The sequence below is a fragment of the Barbus barbus genome, assembly GCF_936440315.1.
Source record: "Barbus barbus genome assembly, chromosome: 14".
Classification (NCBI taxonomy): Eukaryota; Metazoa; Chordata; class Actinopteri; order Cypriniformes; family Cyprinidae; genus Barbus; species Barbus barbus.
In genome coordinates, this window is record NC_136742.1 from 20,488,189 (window position 1) to 20,515,695 (window position 27,507).

At 36.4% G+C, this 27,507-nt stretch overlaps 1 protein-coding gene across 1 annotated transcript in view; it reads right to left on the reverse strand.

Annotated features, from left to right (window-relative positions):
* The window catches only part of LOC306879750 (uronyl 2-sulfotransferase-like), a 59,581-nt gene that overhangs the window by 14,881 nt on the left and 17,193 nt on the right, over positions 1–27,507 (reverse strand). Inside the window, exons 2-3 of the mRNA XM_079432924.1 lie at positions 7,922–7,965; positions 1,123–1,278 (exon numbers count right to left, since the gene is read on the reverse strand). Of these exons, the coding sequence (XP_079289050.1) occupies positions 1,123–1,278; positions 7,922–7,965 (200 nt within the window). The remainder of the gene's footprint in view (positions 1–1,122; positions 1,279–7,921; positions 7,966–27,507) is intronic.

A 27,507-nucleotide genomic window follows, 5' to 3' on the forward strand; every position in this document is an offset into this window, starting at 1 on the left:
CACAGCTGTCAGCCAGAGAAAACAAGTATTGCAAATGCGCACAAGGAAAGTTATGCTAATCATAGACAAAGCCTATGGGATCATTTTCCAAGCATTGGCAATGTTTATTAGATGATTAAACTTGACGTCTGTATCAATAATCCAATCAAAACAAAATGTTAAATACTTGTTTATTAAGTAATTTAATCCGTTTATTAAAAAAAACTTGTACCATCAGTCAAACATTTTTACTGGAGAAATTAATTACTGTATATAGATTGAGAACTCTATTTTAGGTGAAAGTTAAAACATTTCCAGGTTTTTTGCTTCGCAACACATTAATTGATGGCCTGGAGTCTTGTGAATTACTTGTGGATTATTGTGATGCTTTTATCAGCTGTTTGGACTCCCAACTGAATGGCACCCATTCACTGCAGAGGATCCATTTTTCAAAATACCTTCATTAGGGTTCCACAGATAAGAGTCATACAGGTTTGGAATGACAGAGAACATACAGTACTAAAAATACATCACATGGAAATGTACTTTCTTTGGCTGTTTTTCTGATGGCAATGAAACCTGTGTGTTCAGAGCTTACCACTGTAAACACACACATTTAATATTAGCTTTGAGTATTTACTGTACATCTAACCAGTTTACTCTCTAAAACCTATGAATAATGTATCACTCACAAAATCATTTTATTCAAAAGGTCCCATAATATCCAGACAGAATTATGAGTGCACTCCGCGATATGGACATATTTCCAGTCAAAAAGTTATTCATTTTCACTGAAGTCACTTATTTCCCTCTCCCGCTCAACAAACGTATATGAGTGTTATTTAATCAACTTATTTATTTTAACTTTTCATAGGTTGATTTTAGCGGTGTGGAGGTGTGACGGTTTAACTCGACCCAAACGGGATGACAGAATGTTTTCTTTTCCTCTCCGCAAGGGAGGAAAGTGTGTATTTTTCTCCACAATGAGTGCCATTCGGATGTGTTTCATTGCCGCTGGCATTCAGTGAGAATTTCCCTTGGCAAACACCTTTATTTAATCGCATCAGTTTTCATCATAGTATGCATTTTATTTTGCTATACAATTTCTCAGAAGCATTAGTTGCTTCATACACACACACTGACCTGCTCATGCTTTGTGAGTCTGGTTTTGTTATGGATGTCAGAGGACACCAGGTTAAACTGGTGCTTTTCTGACAGAATCCTCAGCAGCAGGACGACTGTCCTACTTCCACACTTGCCAACCCTGTTGTAGATCACCTGACTTGGGAATGGCAGTTCCTAGACACACAGACATTGAAATACATGGGTATTAGGAAGAACAAAAAAAGTTGAAGAAATCTAACAATATTGAGACTCTTTTGTAACTGACAAACATTTTATATTGTGTTCAAGTACTGTTAGTGCTGGATGATGGCAAAAGTTATGGATGGATGGATGTACAGTATGTATGTACGTACGTACGTACGGACGGACGTATATGTAAACTGGTGGACAACATCAAGTACGTGTTTGTCAGTGATAATGACAGGAGGAGTATCCACATCTTGACTTAGCACTTTTGTCTTTTGCAGGCTAATAGTCAGTCCGAAGTAATCACATGCTTGGGAAAATCTGTCCATGAGGCACTGAAGTTGTTGTTCAGTGTGTGAGATGATAGCAGCATCATCAGCAAAGATCAGATCTCTAATGATGACCTTACACACCTTAGTCTTTGCTTTCAGTCTTCTGAGGTTGAAAAGTTGCCCATCTGATCAGGTGTGCAAATACACCCCTTCGGTAGCAGTCCCAAAAGCATGTTTTAGGAGCATGGAAAAATACATGCCAAACAATGTAGGAGCAAGGATGCAGCCTTGCTTCACACCGCTTTTGACGCGAAGGGTTCTGAAGTGCTGTCTTGATACTGAATGGTTGCCTTCATGTCATCATGAAATGATCTGATCAGGCTGTGCAGCCTTGGGGGGCATCCAATTTTCAGAAGTATGTTAAACAGCCCATTCCTGCTGACCACGTCGAATGCCTTGGCGAGATCAATGAAGATGATGTACTGCTCTCTGCATTTTTCCCGTAGTTGGCGGAGAGAGAAGATCATGTCCATAGTAGATCGTTCTGAGCGAAAGCCGCATTGGGACTCAGGGAGGACACAGCAAGTTCAGTTCAGATAGGGCTGATTTTAATCATGATCACAATTTCTGCTTCTCTCATTTTAAGCATAATCATGCAATATTTCCCTGGTGGTTATTTCACCTGAAGCCATACAGGACAGGAACAAACCCCCTGGAATAACCTGGGGTTAAAGGTATAGTTCACCCAAAAATGAAAATTCTGTCATTAATTACTCGCCCTCATATCATTCCAAGCGCATGGGTGTTCTACATCAGCAGCGCCACAAACATAATGACTTGTCATTATTTTAGTTTTCTTTGCGCACAAAATGTATTCTCATGGCTTTGTAAAATTACGGTTAAACCACTGATATCACATGGACTATCTTAACGATGTCCTTACTACCTCTCTGGACCTTGATCATGGTAGTAACCTTGCTGTCTATGGAGGGTCAGAAAGCTCTCGGATTTCATCAAAAATATCTTAATTTGTGTTCGGAATATAAACAAATGTCTCACGGGTTTGGAACGACACGATATGGGTGAGTAATTAATGAGAGAATTTTCATTTTTGGGTGAACTGTCCCTTTAAGTATCCCACTCGATGACACAATGATGATACTGGAGCTCAGGTGTGGGACTAAAAGATTCCAGTTTCCAGCTCACCCAGATCTTTATTCACTACTCCACACCACCTTAAGAATAATTCTTTAAGAGAGAGTTGGAGGAAATTTGCAAATTCCTGGATGATCATCCAGTGAGGAAGGAGGAATGGAATTCCCTGTAGGCCAGCATCCTGGATGAAATTGGGGTCTGAAGAGCTTCTTTGTCCCCTGTGTGTGTGTGTGTGTGTGTGTGTGTGTTTGTATGAGAAATGCTCCTGAGAGAAAACATTTGTGTCAAAAGCAGTGTGACAGGATGTTTTGTGTTTATGTTTGAATGTGTGACAAGGTTTTTAACTTGACTACAATTAGTTTAGTTTATTTTGCACAAGGGTAAATAGATACAATAAAAACACAATAAACAAACAAAGAAAAAATATATAATACAATCCATATACTGTGCAGGGAGAGGCAGAAAACCCAAAGGTTTATTTAGAGCCTCCACCTAAACAATGAAAAAAAAAAAAAAAACCTCATGAAACTAAATGAAAAGCTAGATTACAATAACAAATATATAGATACAAATTAATTAACATATGTCGAAAAAAATAGAAAAAAATGAAATAATATACTCAAAATAAACCATCTATGGTACATAAAATACAAGATTAATTATTACAAAGCAGCATTTAAATGATCTTTTATTCTTCTTTTATAACATATTAAAGAGGAAAATTGTTTTTTGCTAGATGAGATAAATCATTCCATAATTTAACACCCCTAAATCTTATCATGTATTGACCTCTACAAGTGAGAACTTTAGGAAAATGAAAATGTGAAAGTTGACGAGTTAAATAACAATGAACCTGTGAATTTACTTTAAAATACATTTTATTGCTCTGGAATGTAACCTTCACTTGAATATATCTTATACATAAAAACACATATTTGAAAAATATTAATATCATAAACGGTAAGAACCTGAAGTTTATGAAATAAAGAAGCAGATGAAGTATATTTGTTTGATCGGGTTGCAATCCTAACAAAATGCTTCTGAAGAACAATAATTCTTCGAAGAGTAGTAGGAAAAGTACTCGCCCAAACATTATTACAATATGAAAGATACAGATAAATTAATCTATAATAAAGCATAAGAGACACTCTGTAGTAACAAGATGCCTAACCCTCCTTATTATACCAGTAGATTTATGTATTTTTCTGCTCACGTAATCAGCTTGTTATTTCCAACTCAAAGTCTCATCAACAAATACTCCCAAGAATTTGGTAGTTGACACTTGAGGCACCTCAATAGACTCCATAATAATTTTTGATAAATCCTTTGGGTATATTTTTTTACCACTAAAAATGATAAAACTTGATTTTATTATATTTAACGATAATTTGTTTAAATTAAACCAATTTGCATAAGCAAGTAGATAATAATTTGCATTCTTAATCAACTAATTAAAATTTGAGTGAGAGAGAACTAAGGTTGTATCATCAGCAAACATTTCTGGAGTAAGAATATTTGAAACATTCGACAGGTCATTTATATAAATAAGAAATAGTAATGGTCCAAGTATGGACCCCTGAGGAACCCCACAGAGTAGACTTGCTTTGCTAGAATAGCAACCCTTATAACAAACAAACTGTCTTCTATTAAACATATAATTAATCAACAATAATCACTCTTACTTTTATTCAGGTCTGTAAACCTCTGTATGCCTTTCATTATTCATTCTCTCGCAGTATTACACTCCGTAGTGTGGAACAACACTCTCCCAAAACAACAAATACAGTTCAAGTTCACAGAGAATGCTCTCTTTTCACTTCATGTGCACACACACATAAGAGGCCTTGTGTGAGCCCAGCTGCCTTGCTAATTCTCCTCCATCCCGTTTTCCTTCACTCAATCTCCATTTCCCTCCCTCTCTGAACATTTATTCCTTTCTCACTCTTCTTCTTCCCCTTGAGTAATATGAAGATAATCGCACTTCTACATAACATCTCAGCTCCTTATTACTCCGAGGAAATGTCCATCTGTATACACTTTCCTTCATTTTTTCGACATTGTTCTGTTACAGCAGATCTACACCATTCAGAATTTTGGGGTCAGTAGGATTTAATTTATTAGTACTATTATTCAGCAAAGACTGACTGAATTTCTCTTATATTGTTATTTATACATATATATAAATAACATTCTTATCAATTTCCTATTCATCAAAATTAATCCTGTAAAAAGTATCATGGTTTTCACAAAAATGTTAAATTTCACAAAACGTTTTGATAATATAAATGTGTTTTGAACACCAAATCAGGATATTTGGATGATTTCTAAAGGATCATGTGACACTGAAGACTGGAGTAATGGCTGCTGAATTTTCAGCTTTGCCATTATAGAAATAAATTACATTTAAAAAAATATTATTTTTAATGGTAATAATATTTCAAACAGTTCTGTTTTTACTGTATTTATGATCAAACAAATGCAGCCTTGGTGAGCTAGAGTAAGAGAACATTTCAAAAACATTCAAAACTTTTAAATGACCTCAAACATTTGAATGGTTGTGTCAATTTATGGATTTAGCAGAAGTATTAACCAAAACAATTCACAAGGCATTTGATTTTCTATTTAACAGTACATAATCAGTACAGGCACACATATCATAGTTACGACCTTGATGTTGCTTGCATACTTTACAGATGCTGTTAGCTACTTGATAAAACTGAAACTGACATGTGCACCCTATGATAAGTATGTGGAGTTTTTGATAAATCTGTAAACATCTCTTCATAGTTTGTGTGCTTACAGACTCTAAGCTTGTTTTTCCACAGCTGGTTGTCATCATTGCTGGTTTGGGGTCTTTTAGTAACTGCGTGGGTTTCAACTACCAAAGACTTTCCCAAACTATACAGATCCACATTAAACCTTTTTACCTAGGAAAATAGTGAAGATTTATATAGACAGGTATATCCGTGACTACAAAAGTAGTCCTGGTAGAAAGGGGGATGATTTATACGCATGCACACATTGAACTGGACTTTGATTACATTACTTTCAGGAAGTCATATTTTCCAAATGTTTTAGTCTTAGCTGTAAAATTTTATATATAAATGTTTTATATATACACGTGGTTTCAACCACATTCTTGTGCACATCTGTCTCTAGGGTAAGCCATCTTTTAAATTGTATGTTATTAAGGTGATTCTGTCTATATATACATACATATTTATACACATACATACATATATACTATATATATACATACATATACATATATACTATATATATACATATACATAATATATATATATATATATATATATATATATATATATATATATATATATATATATATATATACACACACATACATATACATATATATATACATACATATACATATATATACATACATACATACATATATATATATATATATATATATATACACACACACATACATACATATACATATATATATATATATATATATATATACACACACACACACATACACACACACACACACATATACATATATATATATATATATATATATATATATATATATATACATATATACACACACTGTACATACACACTCTCAAATCCATTGTTACTCCAAGTCTAGCTTGTTTAGAGAAGATCCTATAAAATATTATACCACAAATCTTTCCCTTTGACATTGCTAAACACTTTCTAAAACAATTTCCTATGATTGTCAGAAGCTGTTTTGACAAACCAGATGGTGTATTTACAGCACTGCTCACGTGAGGCAGGATATTACATAAATTGTAAATGAAAATTTACTTTACAGTGGCATTGAGGTCTCTCGAGTGTATATTCAATACAGGAAATGTCAGAATTTCCCTTTAGTTAGAAACAATAAAACATTGTTTGTACAATTTACATTTGCACAGAGCTATAGCTAAAATTCTAACTAAAAAGTATTTTTATGGGTGGACCCTCCTCTCCTGCTCTCTTCTGGACTCTTCTGTCATTTGCGAGTGCACTTGTACACAGTTCTCAATAGTCAATTAATCATTCCAGCATTCCAGAGTCTCTGAATCATTTGAACCCATTTCATAGAAAAGTCATAAAAAACAAAGAGATGGAAAATAGCACATGTAGTGCAGAGAAGATATTCTCCGGAGATATTTTTAACCACAAAACACTGATTATAACACTGATTACAATCACAGTGATAAATAATTTGGAATCTACAGGGAATTTAAACCAAGTGAATTTAGTTTTGAACATGTAACAAGTGCTTCAAGACTCTCATCTTAAAACAACGGTGTCCTACAACACATCTAATGACTCATTTTTCAACAAGTCTCTATAAAAAACCATAGACAAACCACAGTGATGGCTTCAACCCTACTATTAAGAAGCAGTTTCATCATTCATCCTCTGAGTAAACCCAGCTGAAACTTTTAACCTCTTTTGCAGAATGCGTGTAATGACACTCCTCTTAAATCATGTTTGTTCTTTCCACTCATGCTATTTCACTCTTTCACTCTCTAATCTGTGCATCAGCAAACAGAGCTGTCATTCCTCTATAGGAAGTGCTGATAAGATGAGCTGTCATGAGTGTGTGTTGAGTTAACCCTTTGTTGACCCTGTCAATTTTAAACATAAAAAAAACTAATGTCTAAGTATTTTGGGGCTTTTAGTCCATGTCTGTTATATGCTAGCATACTCCAAATGTTGATATATATATATATATATATATATATATATATATATATAAAATTTTCTTTTGAGCAAGAAATTGAGCAAAAATATATATATATATATATTATTTTTTTGCATGATTTTACCAGGCAGTGATGTAAACTGTCTAAAGTCTAATGGCTATTAATAAAACTCTCTACAATTTGTACCACTCAAACGTCCTCTTTCATTAGCAAACACATTAACACAGGAAATAAAACTGCATTCGTCAAACCATTTAATCGGATTGTTAAATGTGAATGTGTGACTGTGTGTGTGTGTGTGTGAGACTGTGTGTGTGTGTGACCTTCCATTACTCTCAAATCTGTGGAAATGAGTCAACAATCAACACTAAGTCTTGAAATGATTTCCTCTAGAGTGAAAAGGCCAAAATAACAGGACAATTGAAGACAGGGATATTTTGTGCAGTACATTTGGAATTGGAGGAAAACAAGAGACAGAAAACAAGTTCGATATTGCAAAAAACAACTTACCCTTGGTGTAGGAGGCCCGTGCTCGTCAACAAAAGTGGATTCTCCTGTAAAGAAAATTGAGTGTCAGAGTGAGCTGCTTACATAAAACATCTGTTATTTAGGAAATCATATAGCTTAGAGATCAATGTAGACAAAACAAAATGTTTTAGCGCATTCAGTGAAAAACTGTATTTTGAAATAGAGCAGATTCAGCAGCTGGAAATCCGCATGGTAGCCAGATGACATCCACTACAAGGAAACGGAAGAAGTGTGTTTCTGTGGGTGTTTTGAGAGAGAAACGGTCTCTTAATGCAACTCCTTCTGTGTACAGTGGCTAAAAAGGAGGAGACATTCTTTCATCTGAAAACAAGGGACTTCTTTTTAACCTCCACTCCAGATGGCATGCTGGAATCGGTGCTGTGCTTCCTGTGTTAAATGGATAGTTCACCCAGAAATTATTTACTCACCCTCATATTGATCCAAACCGGTATGGGTTTCTTTCTTCTATTGAACATAAAATAAGATATTTTGAAGAATGTGGGCAACCAAACATTTGTTGGTCCCCATTGACTTCAATAGAGTGAAAAATGAGGACCAGAAACTTTGGTTACCCAGCTTCTTCAAAATATATTTTTTTATGTGATCTTTTTTATATGATCGTACCTTGTCAGTGTCCGCGCTTGCTTGGCCAGTTGTTGTGAAAAGAAAAGTGTGTTCAAGCGCCAGCAGAGGGCAGTGTAAAGAAATACTCTTTGAGAGAAGCAGTCTTATCAGTGGGAGTTAAAAGCAGCTCGTAAGTGGATAAAAGTGTCTGCTAAATGACGAAATGATAATAGTAGTAATAATAATAATAATAATAATAATAATAATAATAATAATAATAATATGATTTCTGGGTGAACTATCCATTTAAATGGAAAGTGCATCCAAAACATGATAATTAATCATTTACTCGCCCTCATGTCTTTTAAAACCTGTATTAACTTACTTTCTTCAAGGAACACGAAATCAAATATATTTTAGCAGAATGTGAAAGCTGCTCTGTTCCATGCAATGAAAGTGAATAGTGATCACAGCTGTCAAGCCAGATTTTTAGTGAATTAACTACATTTTGGTCTGTTTCTCATACAAACTACCATTACCATATGACTTTTGAAGACTTAAAGAATATAGTGCATAAGTCACATGGACTTGGCTTTTATGGTGCATTTATGCCTTTTTGGAGCTGGTCCCCATTCACTTTTATTGTGTTGAATAGAACAACTCAGAAAGATACACATTTCCTTTTGTGTTTCATGCAAAAAAGGCAGTCGTGGAATGATATGAGGGTGAGTAAATTATGACAGTATTTTCATTTGCAAATTAAGGTGCACTCTCATTTAATGCTATCTGTTATGCACTGGCTGTGTCTGTCTGCTGAATAAATATAAGATATAAATATAAATATATAACCCAGCAACACAGAGCTGCTATACTTCTCAGCCTATCTTCAACTTTCTCAGTATGAGGGTGAGTAAAAGAATGAGATATTCATAGACAAAGATCGATGCGTTCTCATCCTCTGAGCAAGAAGTCATAAATCATGAATAGCTTCGGCACAGATAAATCACAACCGAACGGAAGATGACATGCAGAACACAAACTACTGTACAACATACTGTTCCAGACTAATGGTGTCCGCAATGTAACATTATTCAATACGTGCCACACTATTTGCATGTATTAGTAAAAATGCTCTCCTATAGCATAATTCTTGTGTTTACTAAATTATATAAACTACCATTCAAAGTTTGGGGTCAGTAAGTTTCTTAAATGTTTTTGAAAGAAGTCTGCAGTAAAAACATTGTGAAATATTATTACGATCTAAAATACATTTTTATGCATTAAATACATTTTAAAATGTAATTTATTCCTGTCATGGCAAAGCTGAATTTTCAGCAGCCATTACGGTCACATGATCCTTCAGAAATCATTCTAATATGTGGACTTAAAGGGATATTTCACCCAAAAATGAAAATTGTGTCATCATTTACTCACCCCCAAGTAGTTCCAAACCTGTATGAATGTCTTTGTTCTGCTGAACACAAAGGAAGATATTCTGAAAGAGTTTGTAACCAGGCTGTTTTGGGGCACCATTGACTTCCATAGTAGGAAAAAAAATACCATGGAAGTCAATGGTGCCCCAGAACTGCTCTGTTTCCCACATTCTTTTCCTTTGTGTTCAGCAGAACAAAGACATTCATACAGGTTTAGAACTACTTGAGGGTGAGTAAATGACACAATTTTCATTTTTGGGTGAACTACCCCTTTAAGCTTAAGTAACACTTCTTTGTATTATCAATATTAAAAACAGCTGAGCTGCTCAATATTTCTGTAGAAACCATGATTTTTTTTCAGGATTCTTTGATTAGATAAAAAACATTTATTTGAATTAGAAAGTTTGCAACATGACAAAATGTCTTCATTGTTTGATACCAAAACTTTGACCTCAAATTGAGGTCAAGGGGATCTAAATAATTCTCATATCACTTATCTCAGTTTCTCTGTAATCCATTCAGAAGACCTCATGTTCCTGTTTTAGTGGCTGCTGTCAGCACTGAGATCTTGTTAACCGGGCCATATATCTTCTTAAACATGCACACTATGTACACTATACTCATGTGGACTCATATGCTGCTGAGTGACACACAAGGTTGATTCAGTCCCACTCATCCCGTCAGTGCATTTTTAAAGAGTTTTTATGGTAAGTTCCTTTCAAATGGTTTGAAATAAAACATCTGAAAACAAAAGAAAATAAAAAATGTGGTGAGTTTACAATATTGTACCATTGTCCGGATTAAGTGAAGGATTAGTCGATAGTAACAAAATATAAAGACATTTTCAGCACTTCAATGTTCAACTGATGTCCATTCTATACTGATGTTAAAATTGCCCATTTAGGCCTCAGTATGACCTTGTCCTAAAATGTACTTGTCAGGACCATCAGTTTGTGGTGGGCTTGCTCAATTATCCACTGAAAGCCCCACTGCCCTGCTAACCCCCCACGACGGCACCCCCTGTCCAGACTTTGGTCTGCATCTCACTTCATCTGATACTGGACCTTCATAACCCCTCAGAGTCAATTAGCACCTCCACTAACTACCCATCCCGGCTGCAGTCCTCTGGGGTCAGATTCCCAGATTCCAGGAGAGTCATTCAAGGTCGCCAGGCTTGGAAATAATTGGAGACTAAAGCAGTAGAAATGCAAAAATGTAAACAGAGGACTTCTGCAATGATTAGAGTGGGCCAGTTGCATGAAACAGTGAGTGGGTGAAGGCTGGAAAGAAATCAAACAGCGGTGCATTTCTGTCAACTTTGTTCATGAGTGTTGTATGTAGCCGATTCAAAGTTTGCTTTGGTTATGAGAGGATCATTAATAACCTATAATTAAGACACAAAAAGTCATAATGACACTGATGGAAAAAGCCACTAACTTGGCATAGTTCCCAGCAGGAACATTTGAAAATAAAATCAATCGTAAAAGTAGCCTTTTTTGGCTTTCATAAAGCAAAACATTCTCTGAAATGGAATTTTCTCTACGCATCTGGCTTGGCTTAGGAATGCTGTTGTTTGTGTCGGAATGCAATAAACGTATGCTTCGGCATGTAATGTTTAATTTGAGTTATGAAATTGGTGGCTCTGTAAAGTATGGTTTAGAGATGAGGAGAGCCAGAAATACTTCAGAGACGAAAGAAGGAAGCCGCACAAGATCGACGTCTCGGTTGTGAGGTACTGTGAAACACAAAAGCCGCTGGCTATTTTCATTCAGTCTCATTTTCAGATCACATCCTGTAATAATCTGTGACCACAGGTAGAACACTCTTGAGACGTTTGAGCACTGAAGGACATTCTGAACATGAAGATTAAAGCAAAAAACATCTGGCTCTGGCTCAACATTCTTGTGAACTGAAAAGCTGATTTGATCTGATTTTAGGGAATAAGCAAGCCAGCCACCCAATGCACACAATGTCAGTGTGAACCTGTTGTCGATTGATGGCCCTCAATGACATAAATGTATTTTCCATAAAATAGACGTAATATATATTTTCTCAGATGTGCATGCAACAAAATTTCACAATCATATCGTCATACTAACGGGGCAAAAAAATACTAAAATCTTATTGCATAAAGTACTCTGATGTTCATATGAAAACACTGAAAAAAGGCACGATAATAGTATTTCATAATTCACAAAGTAATAACTACACAACCTCTCTCACAACATACCTGCATTAAAATTAATAATAAATGCAAAAGATAATACAAAACACACCTGCAGTCTGTAAGTGACAGCAAAATTGTAATATCAATTTCTACGCTCCACTTCAAATTTATTGCTGTATTTAGTTTATTTTGTGTCATCTTTAAGTTAGACACCATTATAATCAGAATTTCCTATACTTTATGCTTGCAATTAAACGGAATTTAAAGTACTTTAATTTCAATGTTACACATTTTAATTTTTCAATAAAAAGTTACTTAAATCGCTTTTGAACTCATCAAAATTTTGATACAGCTGATGCTTGAAAAATGTAGGTCATTAAAAACAGCAACATAATATAAACAATAGTCATCATAGTGATTTGATTATTAACAGGATTTTAATGTTTCCATCCCAAATTAGCTCCGGGTGAGTGGTTTACTTGCTTCAGTCCATAACTGCCAGAACTGAAGTACGACCTTATACAAGTCTCAATTGATCTCATTGTCTTACACCTGCACCATACTCATTGAAATAAGTGCTTTAGTGAGTGTGTGACAGACAGGCCGACAGCACACTTATGTACTCTCACACTCCTGCTAGTGTGTAGGCAGCACTAACACCACTGAGACAATAACATGGCTGAGGGTTGGAGGGTCCTGAAATAATGACATCAATCTGGTTAAACACACCCTGTTTAAATAACATCAGAGACTTATTTTTTTATTCCAGACACCATCATATTCCACTCCCCCCACTGCATAAAGCAGCGTGCATGTTTCTTATTCTGTGTGGTGACACGAGTGCTTCTAGCTGTATGTGGTTCTCTCAACCCTTTGATTTAGCATGTAGGAGTGGTCCGACATTAAGCCCATCAGTCTAATGACAGTGGGGGGTTTTACGAATCTCCACCCAGGAGTGTTATTCTATAGGTCTGATCCTGTTACAACCTGCCAAATGTGGTAGACATGATGGACATCTGCTTTCCTTTTTTATAAATAATTGCTACATTTTGTTGTTTTAGGAACCATCAGTGAGGTCTAAGTCCCTGAAGGAGTCTAGAAAGCTGTGTCAGGATTTATAGGGTGGCTTGCATCTAATATTAGCATGGGCATGACTGATTCAACCTCTTATGATAAATTTGAGGCTTTGATTTAAAAGTACCCCACATTTATGCTCCACATAACATATGTAGTGTTCAGTGCTCTCCCCACACACTAACCAGGAGATCTTTGCCGTTCATTGCACTTGAGTCAAGCTGATTAGGGATTTGAGCAGTTGCTCAAGCATTTTTGTGGAAACCTTTGTACATTTTTCAGGATTTATTTTTAAATATAAAAAGTTAACAGAAATATGTAGAAAGAATGTATTTGCTGTAATTTTATACTGTCACCTTTAATGAGCAGCACAATGTTTTTAACATTAATAATAACAAGATTTTTTTCTTCAGCACCAAATATGTATATTAGAATGATTTCTGAAGGATCACGTGACACTGAAGACTGGAGTAATGACTGCAGAAAAATTACATTTTAATTACATTTTAAAATAAATAAAAATAAAATAAAAAGCATTTATATTTGTATTGTAATATATCTAATATTAAAATTCATGTAAGTTTCCAGTTATACATAAATTAATACATTTCATATCAGTGGAAACTCCTAAATTTTAACATAATGACCATTGCAATGAAAATAAACATGATTTAAATCATTTATAACATGCAAGCGTCTTTTCTGTAACCCATGGTCATGATAAATGTCAAACAACTGCATCTAATATAAGAGGTAAAACAAAGTCACAAACATTTTCTAGATCAAAACCACGCTAATCAGAATCAGAACTAGTTCAAAAGGAAATGTTGTATAACAAAGAATAAGATCTTATTCAAGCTCATGATGTTAAATTTACTCTGTTTGCTTTTACGGAAAACACTAAACCCAAACATATTAACAAAAGCCACAAGTACAACCAGAAAGAAATTGGCTGCTCAGTATAAGGTTACATTTCTCAGATGGTTCATGAAAAATTCATCCAGTGAAGGTAACAAAAGTAGGTAGGGGTCAGGAACAATTCAGGAGCATCTGGTTTTCATGTGCATTATTTCCTGTGAACTGGCTATACTGTACATACCTCTAATCACCTACTCTGGCCCTGGCCAGACTAATTGTCAGTATACGTCCTTAGAGGATATGTGCAGCTCTGTGGCCACATAAACTGACCTGTGCTGTCAGGTGTGGGTGAAGGGATGAGAGCGAGGACTCACTTGCAGGAGGAAATAGGGCTTTATTAATTATAAAATAAAATCAACAAACAAAAACTACCCCGTAGGGGAAAACAGACTGGCAAAGCAGGACTTCACGCAGGGTAAGTTCAACGACAAACCGGCACAAGACTGCAAATGTAACCAGTTGGGAAGAGAAATAATAATTTTACTGTATTCTTTGTGATGAACTTCCCAAAACTTATTTTCTGTGGAGCCAAACGACAATTGTTATGTATTAAATGCCTATAAGGGTCATTCTGTGTTTTTGCGTGTAGGAACTTTAATTATGGTGTTTTGTGTAAATGGGACTCTTATCTGTGTTACGCGCTATGCCTTTGGGGAGTGCGGGAGTTACGTCAGCCTCAGACCGCAATTGGATGCTGGCGAGGCAAGACGCAAAAAGTTCTCCTTATCTCCCGGTTGTTCTTGGTACGTTTAACAGTGTTCATTTGACTAAAGTTAATCTAATTCTAAACTGAATGTGTTCTGAATCGATTTTGAGTATGTATATTTGTATATTATGAGATTTATGTGAGTTTTACGTGAATTGTATCTGACGCACGTGGAGATAATCAATCGATGGTTTGTGCAGTGTGTGACGCTGAAAGAGGATAGCGTGGAGAATGGTTTTTCTGATTAAGTGTCCCATGTGTTCCAGGTATGTTCAGTTCTTTAATTCAAACAGTGAAAAGTGATTTGAATGATAATGTATGTGAACTGGTTTTGAATGTTTTATTATTTTTCTCTTTCCCCTTATTCTGAAAAATATTCTATTGCTTCACATTTGGATTGTGCACCTAATTCATATCTCTATAGTGTCGTTGTGAATGTGCATGATATTTTGGGGAATGTTTGTTTGCTGGTTCATGCGACCATTAATCTTATACATCATTAATTGTTGATAATGCATGTGAAAAGAACAACATACAACCAGTAACTTTATTTAAATTTCTTTATTTCTTATGTTTTAATGTATTGCACGATGTTAACATAAAATTGTTGTAATTGTCAGCCTCAGACCGCAATTGGATGCTGGCGAGGCAAGACGCAAAAAGTTCTCCTTATCTCCCGGTTGTTCTTGTGTGTGACGCTGAAAGAGGATAGCGTGGAGAATAGTTTTTCTGATTAAGTGTCCCATGTGTTCCAGGATTAATAAATGGAAGTGATGTGAAACCGTCCCCGCCATCTCTGGTGTGAAGTTTCTTATGTGCAGATCTGGAACTGCTACACAAACACAAGGAGATTATAAAGGGAGCAAATGAGGAGGGTAACGAGTAAACACAGGTGGGGCAAATTAACCAATAATCAGGAAACAATGTGGGTGGGGTCAAGACAATTGACATGAGAGCACATGGCACATAGAACCAAACAAGACAAGCCGAAACCGAACTGCGTGCCGAACAACACACACACACACACACAGAGGAGCGCACAGCCCGAGCGAACTCGAAATCGCACGCTCCCACAGCAAGAACAAACCTGGACAGTGAGTGTCCGAACCCCGACACGAAACCAGAACTGAGTCTGAACAAGACAGGAGTGCCGGGATCCAAACACCACGCCCCAACATGGAAGCAAGCGCGGCTTGAGCACACTCAAACAAGACAAGAAGGGAGTGTCAGGGCTCCGTCACAAAACCATGAATAAACTAGACCGAAGTGACATGTGCTCTTTCCCATGCTTGCCTAAAAAAGAAGCCACATGAAACCATTTACAACTAGACCACTTATCAAGGACTTTAGGATTTGCTTATGTGCAATCCAGGAATATGAAAAACTCTGGATTTTATGAGTTTTGTCCACTAATACTGGACATTGCATTTGCAAGTTGCTAAAATCTTAAATGACAGATCATCAATTCATACATTCCCTGGCAATGAACTGATGAAACAGGAATGCTAAATGCATGAAATTTAACTGCAAATATAAATTGAACAAAATTTTGTATTGTGACAAACCTACGCTTTTGCTTGTGTCGCTCTTGAAATCAACTGAAGTTTTAAATCTGACTTCCTCATCACAGTCATCCCCAAACGTGCCATTCAAAAGAAAAACTGTGGCAGACCCCTGTGAATACAGCATTGAATTGTAGCTTGAAACTCTTTTGTCTGCTCCTAATGACAGGAAGTATGCTAAATAAACTATCCGAATGGAGATCCCATTCAGAGTTTTTCCGCAGATTTCCTCTAAAGCAGACATTTTTTTGTTTTTATGACTTTGCAAAATAGCAACATTTGTAGCAAATCATTGAATCCAAACACTGTCATGTGTTTTTCTCATCATTGGCGCCCACACAGAACTCTTTTCTGGGGTCGGCCAAGTGCATCTGAGCAGCACCTGGGATAAACCAGGAAGAGCCTGTTAAAAATGGCCTATTCAAAATATGACCTTTGACCTCTAATGCACATACATCTACAACTAACATATTGGCAGAAAACAAAAATAAAATAAATAATTTAATCAAGTAAGACAGTATTTCATAAGCACAGGTGCAACTCAAGGTTACTACCAAAAACCAGAGTGTATGAAACCTTAATAAACTCTGACAGGAGCCTCAATGACATTAACACAAATGTCCGACACACATGCTAGTGCACTTACGTACATGCACGTGGCTTACTAAGTAAATCCCAAAGGAAATGACCATGGGATTTGAGTAAGCACTGGAGTATACCGAGTGCCAACAGTTGTCAGTTTCCTCAACTGTGAATGAAATGGATCCATCCCCATAGACTCACAGTCACTTTTACCAGGGCTGCCCCGGTCTTCAGTGTATTGTACAGCCGTACATATGTACAAAACAAGCTTGTGACATCCATAAACCACAAGGTTAAGAGAGCATCAGTAGCAAGGCGAAAACATAACACGTGATGGCAGAAGAAGCTGGAGGGTCTTTACTTTCCTAAGCAACAAGACACACACAGAAACCCAGTTGGGTTCTTAACTCTGAGGTATTTTCATTTCAGCAAGTATACTGACTGTAAAAGGGAGGGTGTGGCATTTATGCCATTAAAAGTGTCTTTAAATACATCTCCCTATAGCCAAATAGGGAGATGTATAGGGGAAGTCGTGGCCTAATGGTTAGAGAGTCGGACTCGTAATCCAAAGGTTGCGAGTTCGAGTCCCCGGCCGGCAGGGATTGTAGATGGGGGGAGGGAATGTCCAGCGCTCTCTCCACCCTCAATACCACGACTGAGGTGCCCTTGAGCAAGGCACCGAACCCCCAACTGCTCCCCGGGCGCCGCAGCATGGCTGCCCACTGCTCCGGGTGTGTGTTCACGGTGTGTGTGTGTGTGTGTGCATTTGTTCACTACTCACTGCTGTGTGTGTGCACTTGGATGGGTTAAACGCAGAGCACCAATTTCGAGTATGGGTCACCATACTTGACAATACGTCACGACTTTACTTTACTTTACAAATGTAGCCACAACTTACAATGTCCTGCCACACACAGAGTAACATTTGGTCACAATAGTGAACTAGTCGTCTAATTGTAAGCTAAATTATTTCTTCAGATGCAAGAACGTCTTCAATAAACATCTCTTCAGAAATGCACCCATTCGTGTTCAGGTGCTCATCCCTAGTTTACCCTTCACTGTTTCCCATAGTGCTGGGAGGCATGGCAGACTCATGTGGAATTGGCCATAAATGTGCTGGAATCTGTGTATGTCAAACAGAGCCGTCAGCACATTAAAAAACTCACTGGAGTCCTGACAAAAACACGAAGAGGCCATTCATACATCAAGTAAACCTGTCAGCACTAGAAATTATGATGAGATCCTGCAGATCAACTGGGGTCGTTTGTGTAATGCATATTTTCAGCCCAGTATTGAACCCGGCATTGAGTTTGGACAACTTTACTTGAAAAATAACCTCTGATTGCTTGAAATGGTACTGGGATTCATAAGACAGCAGCAATGGCTTCAATCTCAATTCCCTGGTACTCAACGCATGATGCAGTTCCAAGTCTAGCTGACAAGATCCTGAAGACGGAGAGAGAGGGACACAGCAGCTCTGCCTCATTGTCATGACGAATAAGTCTTCGTCATGAAGCCAGGACACATGTGGTGGTGATCTGAATCTCTGTCACGTGCAGCCCAAAATCTCCCTTAGTAAGTGCTTTAACTCTGAGCTCTGAAACATGAATTTTCTTTATCTTAATTATGTCCTGTTGTCATTAACATAATGCATAATTATGAGATGTTTAACGGCAACACTTATTATAAAGAGCTACTGCTACGTCTGACACATCTGTATTGGTTTATGTGGAAAATTTTGTGTTTGTTGTCTATGGACTTGAGCAGATCGAAATAATGTTAAACATTGGTTTTGCTACTATAGATTTATCATCATATGGGGAACGTTCTACCCTGTAGCTGTAATGGCCTGTGGAGAGACTGTAAATGATTCAAATCCTTTTACAATATGGCCAGTTGCGGTTCAGAGGACGTAAGGTGTACCATGGGATACATATATTCAGTACATATTAATTGTTGCCTATATTTTGAATTACGGTTGTTCTTTATAACTTATTGTGCACAGGATGTGCTCTGGGTTTAGTTGAAGTCTCTGATCTCTTTGACATTTTTTTTAAATACTTCTGAAAAAGCCATTTGTGCTTATAAATACCATGTTTGGCTCTTAAAATGACAGTTCATTATGTGTCACTGCAGCTGGTGAGCTCGTGTTTGCATTACAATGTTTGGTTGCAGAACGAAACTGTAAAAAATACAGTAGCAATGATTTAGGTTTTTAGATATATTAAATTTAGAGCAACAAAAATTATTGAATATAAACTGCATATTTTTGATAATGTTGAGCAACATAGCAACCTGCTGAAATACTCAAATCTGTTTTGTACCTAATACACTGAAAACCACCAAATAAACAGGTGGTTATGATAAAGCCACATCTATCAAAGCTCATCACAAGTAGCTTTACCACAAGCTGAGGTAAAAAACTAATACAGAAAGTGCACACAATGTTATGCACACAAACACAAAACACCATCATAGTAACACACAACACTAAAATAATGCAATTAATTTAACAACATAAGATGTAACATACAATTAATATAAATAACTGAGAAGAAAAAACAATCATTTTTTGCAGTGTGGTTATCAACCATAAAATGAATCTAATTATAAGCGTATTTATATCCGATAGATTTTTAATATTGGTGCATACTTTAAAATAATGTTTACAGTAACTTCAAGACCCAAAGCAGAGAGACAATGGTTCATTTAAGAAATGATGCTATCCTAGCAGAAAAAGTATAAACGTATGCACCCTTCACTGAAACATACTGGTTAATGTGTGTACAGTACATAAACATCATAAAACAAACATTTACACATAATTACATGGTGCAATATGGCTTGGCTTTGACTTGTGTGTTTAAACCTCTCTAGCAGGCTAGGTAAATAAAATTTAACAAAACTACGAGTTGTGCTGAAGTAAATGCACTCGTACATAACCAAACCCAGTGTCACTGCACTGTAGAGTGGCCTAAAAAAACAGACAGGGAGTTTGATTGAAAGACGCAGATACAGGCCAACAGGAGTAAACAGGAAATGCATGTGAGGAAGTCACCCGCTCTTGAGTATGCTATCTCTCTCACTGTCTCCCTCTCATATAGACACACACTTTCACACAGACAGCCACACACACACACCACTCCCTCCAGCTCTAAATAACATAGGCTGCACATGTGCAGCACGTGTATGTTTTCTTGCTCACTCTGCAATAGCAAATATCTTCGAATGAGTGAATACGATGAGCGCAACAACTAATGAAATTTTCCATAGTGGAGGGCAACCAGACCCTCAAATGCTGTATATATTAGAAATGATTAAGACAAGTATTTACTTAAATCCTCTAAATTGAGAGTATGAGCTCTAAACTAAACAAACCAAATCCATCTTAAATGTGTGGATGAGAACAGGAAATGTAAAAATTGGATGTTCTTCCTGCTAAACGTTTTCCCATCACTCCCTCTTGGCCAAGCACTCAACTGCAAGAGTATACACATGTAACTGAGTAATTTCAATAGTATAATCAAGTTAAATATGAGAAGAACTTTAACTTGAATAAATATTGTTGTTATTAAACAACATATTAAAATATTGTAGTTATAAAACTCCATATAAAATAATTATTTTATGAAATAAATCATGAAGTTCAATAACACGTGCAGTTAAAAAAAGTACAAATAAAGTTGTGATTAAGTATCAGTTTCATTTAAGTATCAACTTGCTCTCAGATGTTTCTCATAAACGACGGATAAAATAATTGATTCAGCAATTTTGAAATTGCTGACATATAGAAAGAATATAGAGCCTTAAAATGTATCCAGATAGAGCTCAGAATATTTGGTTTTGGAAGAAATGCTTCAGCCCTTTTTGAAATATCTTAATTTTGTAAACAGTATTTGGTTTCTTTGCAAATCTGAATATAGGTTTGAGAAACTGTTCAGATCTCTTCTGAAATTCTAGAGGAGAAACTTATGAGTCTTTCTGGAAAAAAGTATTAGCAGGAGACTTAAAAGTCTCCCTGTGGTGTCCATATATTCCATCAAGTCTATATTATAAGACTGTTTTATGAGCCTGATATAGAAAACAAAAGTAACATTTGAAGAAGAAAAAAACATTCTAAAGCTTGGAACTGACTAAGCTTGGAAGTGATGATACATCTTCAATGATGGCTATGCTCCTAGGAACTATGAAATTAAAAAACCACAACTTCCTCTTCTTGAGTTTCCAGGGAGAATTGCATCATTACAAAATATATCCAGTTCCAGTGTTATATCAGGGACTTCCCTCAAACCATCTGAGTGCAAGTGCTGCTTACAACAACTGTGACACTCTGAGATTATCTACCATCTTGTTATATAGTAATACAATACTGTATATATAGGACACAAACAAACAATTGTAACTTGCATTTTGTCTCTGTATTGTAGCTTGAAATATACTACACTTCCCAATTCCATGAGGCAAATTCTAAAAGGTTCTGCAAGAATGTCCTTTAATGAAAATTAAATATGCTTCGCTCAGCTCCAGATGTTCCAGATGAGCTACAGGGCTGTTTTATGTGGCAATAACTGACATCTCTCTCTCTAGGAAAAAAAAAACCCAGCCAAACCCTAAATGGAGCAAAAAATGACTAAAGGCACATATACTGTGCTTGTGGAAAAGAAACTAAAGAGTAAAATGAGGAAACGGTTAATTAGAGACAATAAGGAAAATAAATTAAGAAACCACGCCACTGGTTTGCTAAAAACACAGAGGTCTATAATGCAATGACATTTATTATGTCACAACCTTTAGCTTCTTAACTATAACATCATGCAATGCCATGTTACATTTTATTTCTAGTGAGTTTAATTCCAAACTAAATTTGTTAGGAGAGACACAAAAACCATGTAGAGTGCTTTTACCACAGTCTCTCTCATTAGATGACTAAGTCTAAAAACTTAGCTCACTGAAAGAAATGAAATATCTCCATTAATATAAGTGGAACAGAAATCACTAGAATTCTGTCAAGTTTCAGGACACTAATGCTGAAGTATGAACACTGCATCAAGACTTTTCATTCATCATTCTGCAGTTATTAGAACTAAAGCATCACTACTTAATACTTTTTCTTACAAATCAATCATTTTAAAGTTGACCAATTGATGATGGTAAAAAAACTAAAAGACCTGCTTACTGTGTGCACTTTCTATTGTATCTTTATGACATCTAGCACAGCTGGGAAATGCAGAACTTCCTTTAAGGCAGTTAAAAAAATGTAAATTCTGCAGTTCATATCATACAGTGCCTATGATGTAGCAGGAACGTCAATAAATCACACCATTGACACTCGACTGCTTGTCAACAAATAAAGGTATCATAAGATTTTTAACACACACACACACAAAATATATTATTTTTATATATTTATTTAATTTACATAAAATTCATTCCGGTGACAGCAAAGCTGAATTTTCTACAGCCATTACTTCAGTTTTCACAATACGTTCATAAATAAAAAGTTCAAAAGAAAACCTTTTGTAACATTGGAAATGTCTTCACTGCCATTTAATCTATTAAATGTGTTTAAACTAATTAAATTTAAATTTTTTTTTTTTTTTTTTTAATCACTCACTCCAGTCTTTTGAATGTTACAATATAGTATAGGCTGTGTTAACTATTTTTATTTATGGTCATACAATGTAAGGAAAAGAGCAGTGCAAACATTCCTCAAAATATAGTGTTATATGGCTAAAAACAGCATGCAGGTTTAAAACAATACAAGGGTGAGTAAATAATGAAAAAGGTCTGATCACTCAGATTGAGAATGTGCTGATGTTCTATAGAAGAAACTCTTGAAGAAGAAGGGAAGGAGAACAGAAAGACAGAAATAAGGAGATCAGCCAGTTCCGGAACATGGATCAGGGAAATGGGGCTTGTCACATTACAGTGATGAATAAGGTGGTTCTGGTGCATGAGAAGACAGATGATAAAACGTGTTGGTATCCATCACAACTTTTAATAATAATTTCTTTGTTTCCACAGAATATGGTGTAATGGAAACAGGTCCTTTACAATCTACTGAATTCCTGTGATGAGACAGAAAATGTTGGCGTTTTTCTCTAAAATCCAGCAAATAAGTCACAGCCTCCTTGCCGTCTATCCTTTATTACTAAGAAAAAAAACAAGAGAGAAGCAGAAAATGGAGGGATCTAGTGTAAAATACACTATTTATTCACATAAATGTCTGCCATGTCATAATTATCCTTTCAATCCATTTTTATCTGTAACACAGGATTCTGCTTGGCTAAGCATGTGTGTGTGTTGTGTGTCTGAGTACAGTCAGGCTAAGAAGCCAAAGGTGTTTGGTGTTTGGGGTGGTGATGGTGCAGTGGATAAGACACATGCCTTTGGTGTGAGAGACCCGGGTTCTCTCCACTGTGAGACACCAATGTGTCCCTGAGCAAGACACTTAACCCCTAGTTGCTCCAGAGGCGTGCGACCTCTGACATATATAGCAATTGTAAGTCGCTTTGGATAAAAGCGTCAGCTAAATGAATACATGTAAATGTAAATGTGTTTACCTGGCCCCAGGATGGCGCAGTGTGCATTCATGTCTGCACGTTTGAGGTGGTTTAAAGGCTCAAGAGAAACGTCTGGGCTACAGACCAAGTCCTCCTCTCATGCCGACTGGCCGTCCCCCTGGAGCTACAGCGGTCTGGCGAAGGAGATATGACCACTTTAACGGGAGTTTCCGATCAGTCTAAGTCATCTGATTTCTATATTATGTTTTAGCAAGAACATCTGCTCCACAGTTAGATGTTTCATACACAACTTCAAGCATCAGGCAGTGTTTGGTCAGTTTCACAGTGGTCTAATGTAAACCTTCACATGTTGCATGGAAGCTATGCTGTGGTTATGGATCAGAAGTCACAGCACAGCTGCACTGGAAAGACTTCTGCATTGAATATTCCACTTTTTTAAAGCTGTTTGCGATGGAAAGATATTTCAAGATGGACATTCGTATCAGAATTAGTGTTTAGTGGCTATGCTGAAAAAGTCTCTGGTTTCACCAGACACATTATCCCTCTAAAACACTTGTGCTGGGGGACGGCACACTGAAAAGACTGTACTCCGCTGCCAGGAATGTCAGGAATGGTTTGTGAAAAGCACACGCTAAGCAACACAGAAACAGACTGCGACACAAACACACTCTCAAATATGCATTCTCACACATACACAGCTGTTAAACTCAGACTGAAGAATTTACACTAACATATATAGCATGTCACACACACACTCAGATGCTATGTATCGAAACCCCTTTATTTGGGCTGGGTGGTGTTGGGTATAAATAGTGGAGTGGTGTTACGGAGAAGGCCAAGAGGCCACAGAACTCCACCCAACCAGTTTTTTAAAAATACATGCTCTCTCACTCTCTCTCTCTATAACCAGGGTGTGAACTTGAGGGGAGGGTTTGGGGGTCTCACCCCACTAAAGAAGGCTTGATCTCACTAAAGCATGTCAAAACAAGATGTTGGGGGGACACAGAAATTAGTCTACTCATAATATAACGCATTACCTGTAAATATAAAGAATTTCTAGCTCTGACTGATAATACTTTGATAATACTTGATAATATTTTGGCTTCGTCTGAAATGGATCATACCATTAAAATTACCTGAGCAGCTGAATTAAATATGCTATACAATTGGGCTCATTCAGGGACCAGCATTTTTTTGCATGGATGAAGTAAGAACATATTGTGTTTAAATGCAAAATAACATTTGCCCTCTTTAATTTCAAAATGGGTTTCACAGGATATATTTTGAGATTTTAAGCTTTCAAAAGGTATATAACTTATGATGATGAACATGTGATAGGGAAAAAGGCAAGGAAATAAAGAGTTTTTGTGACAAAGGTCAGAACTCTTGGTGGACTCGTCATAAATGAATCTATTACGGTTCCTACATAATTTGTAACAACAAAAAATGGTAAAATATCTATTTAGGAGACTTAGACCTTTCCAATGATATATAGTTTGTCATGATTACATTAGGATTTAATTGTAATATAGTGAAGTAAAGTTAGTCGTCCCGTATACGGGATGGTGACAGTTAAGGGTTAATATCCTAATGATTTTTGGCATAAAAGAAAAATGTATAATTTTGACCCATACAATGTATTGTTGGCTATTGCTAGAAATATACCCGTGCTACTTATGACTGGTTTTGTGGTCCAGGGTCAAATATACAGTTTACATTTGGTGAAATTTAAGCTAGTGTTTCCTGAAATGCTTTTAGTTATTTTTGTCAACCTTTAAAGGAACAGTTTACCCATAATACAGGGCAGCCGTGGCCTAATGGATAGAGAGTTGGACTTGTAACCTGAAGGTCGTGGGTTCGAGTCTCAGGTCCAGCAGGGATTGTAGGTGGGGGGAGTGAATAACCAACACTCTCTCCACCCTCAATACCACGACTGAGGTGAGACCCTTGAGCAAGGCACCGAACCCCCAACTGCTCCCCAGGCACAAATTCAGAGTATGGGTCACCATACTTGGCCACACACCACTTCCCCTATCCCCCTAAATTAACCATCTGTCATCATTTATTCACCTTCAGATCCTGCTAAATCTGTATGACTCTCTTTTTTAGAGTACAAAATTAGATATTTTGAGGAATGCTAATGTAGGTCTTTGTCATAAAATTACAGTTCGGAGTGACCACAACTGTTAAGCTCCAAAAATCCACCATAAAAGTGGTCATATAAATCATGCATTATATTCTAGTCTTCTGAACTCATATCGTAGCTTTGTGTGAGAAACAGACTGAATTTAAGTTGTCATTCAATGATCTTCCCCTCCTGTGAGCTGTTAACTGGAGAACTGCTATCATTGAGTTAGCGAGCTGAACAAAACATTTAGGATGATCTGTGATCTAGTTTATTGATTATTATTGATTATATACTATTAAAGAATCAGCTAAAAAGAATCATTTGTTAACTGATCTGGTTCTTGAGTTCAGCTCACCGGTTGCAGTGGCTCTTCCACTAATACTTGGTTTACAAAAAAAGTATCATTGAATAATGACTTAAATTTTTGTCTGTTCTTCACACAAAGCTATCATTTGATTTCAGAGGACACAAGATATATGGTTTATGGTATATTTTTGGAGCTCTAAAGAAATGGCTACTATGAGCTGTCGTTGCATGGTAATATCATCCATAAAGATGCGATACTGTTCAAAAGTTTAGGGTCAGTGGAATTTTTGAAAGAAATTAATACTTTTATTCAGCAACAAAACATTACATTTAAAATTGACAGCAAATAGATTTAGAATGTTACAAAATCCTTAAATGTATCATTGTGAATGTTTAGTGAATGTTCTCCTTTTACAGTATGTCCAACAGAACTAAATTATAGGGTTTAGACTGACATAACGGTGAATAAATGCAGAATCTTTGGAGGGTGAACCATCCCTTTAAGCTTGAACTTGTGTCTTCATTCCGTATGCTTTTTTCCCCCTTTCTTCATTTCACCTACTCTTCCTTGATCCACCTTGTCATTTTCCATTTCTCTGCCTTTAATGTCAACTCTCTTTTGCATGTCTAATGATAATTATATATTAGACATGACTGAAAAGTGACAGGCCAGTCATTTCTCCAGAGGATTGTTTAAAAAAAAATCCAACATTCCTCTGTATAAGCAGCACAAAGAACTACAATGCTGCTAAAGTGGGTCCAAAATGCAGACTGGAAAAAAAACTGAAAAACAAGAAAGGGTAAACCAAAAATACCTCAAAATTATTGAACTTGAGTCTCAAGTCTCTACCTCTCAGAGATGTGAAAGCTCCTATTGTCTTCAGTAAACTGGACTCTTTACTTTTCTTGGATGGACTGAACAGTGTCCTACAGACACTTAAAAACAAAAACTCTTCAATAGTCCTTTGCAGCCCTCCATATTCAGCAAAGACCCCTTTTCTTATTGCTGTTTTGGGTCTGCGAGTCAATTATTATAGATTCTTCAGATTAGAATATTGGTATTATATTCCTGTGTATAATTTGTAGGATTAATGGCTTAATGGCTTTTTATTAATGTAGTTAACGGTTTTTATAAGTCAGTCTTTATAGAGAAAACAAATATGATTTTGCACAATATATAGATGAAACAAAATGTAACCACATATATTAATGTCCACGCATTTACTGTATACATTTACAGTCTGAGCTAAAAACACACTGCTCTTAGGCACAAATGATACACCAAACTTTTTTCCCCTAATATACCACTGCTAAAAAGACTCCTTGGGACAACATGCAAGCACAAGTGAAGTGAATCTGACTGGCGTAATCTCACTCTCAGATAAAACATCTGAAACTTGGATATAAACAGAGGAAAAGCCTCTCAACTGCTACTGGAACTTCAGGCAGAGACACATCTGTCCTGATGTCTGTCGTTTCAGGGAAACAGTAACAGTAGGTCACAACTAGTAGCAGAAAACTTCTCAGGAACTTTGATGATGTTTTAATGATCAACAGAGAACACTTTCAGATTTTGTCAGCACATATCAGTAAGCCAGGAAAAC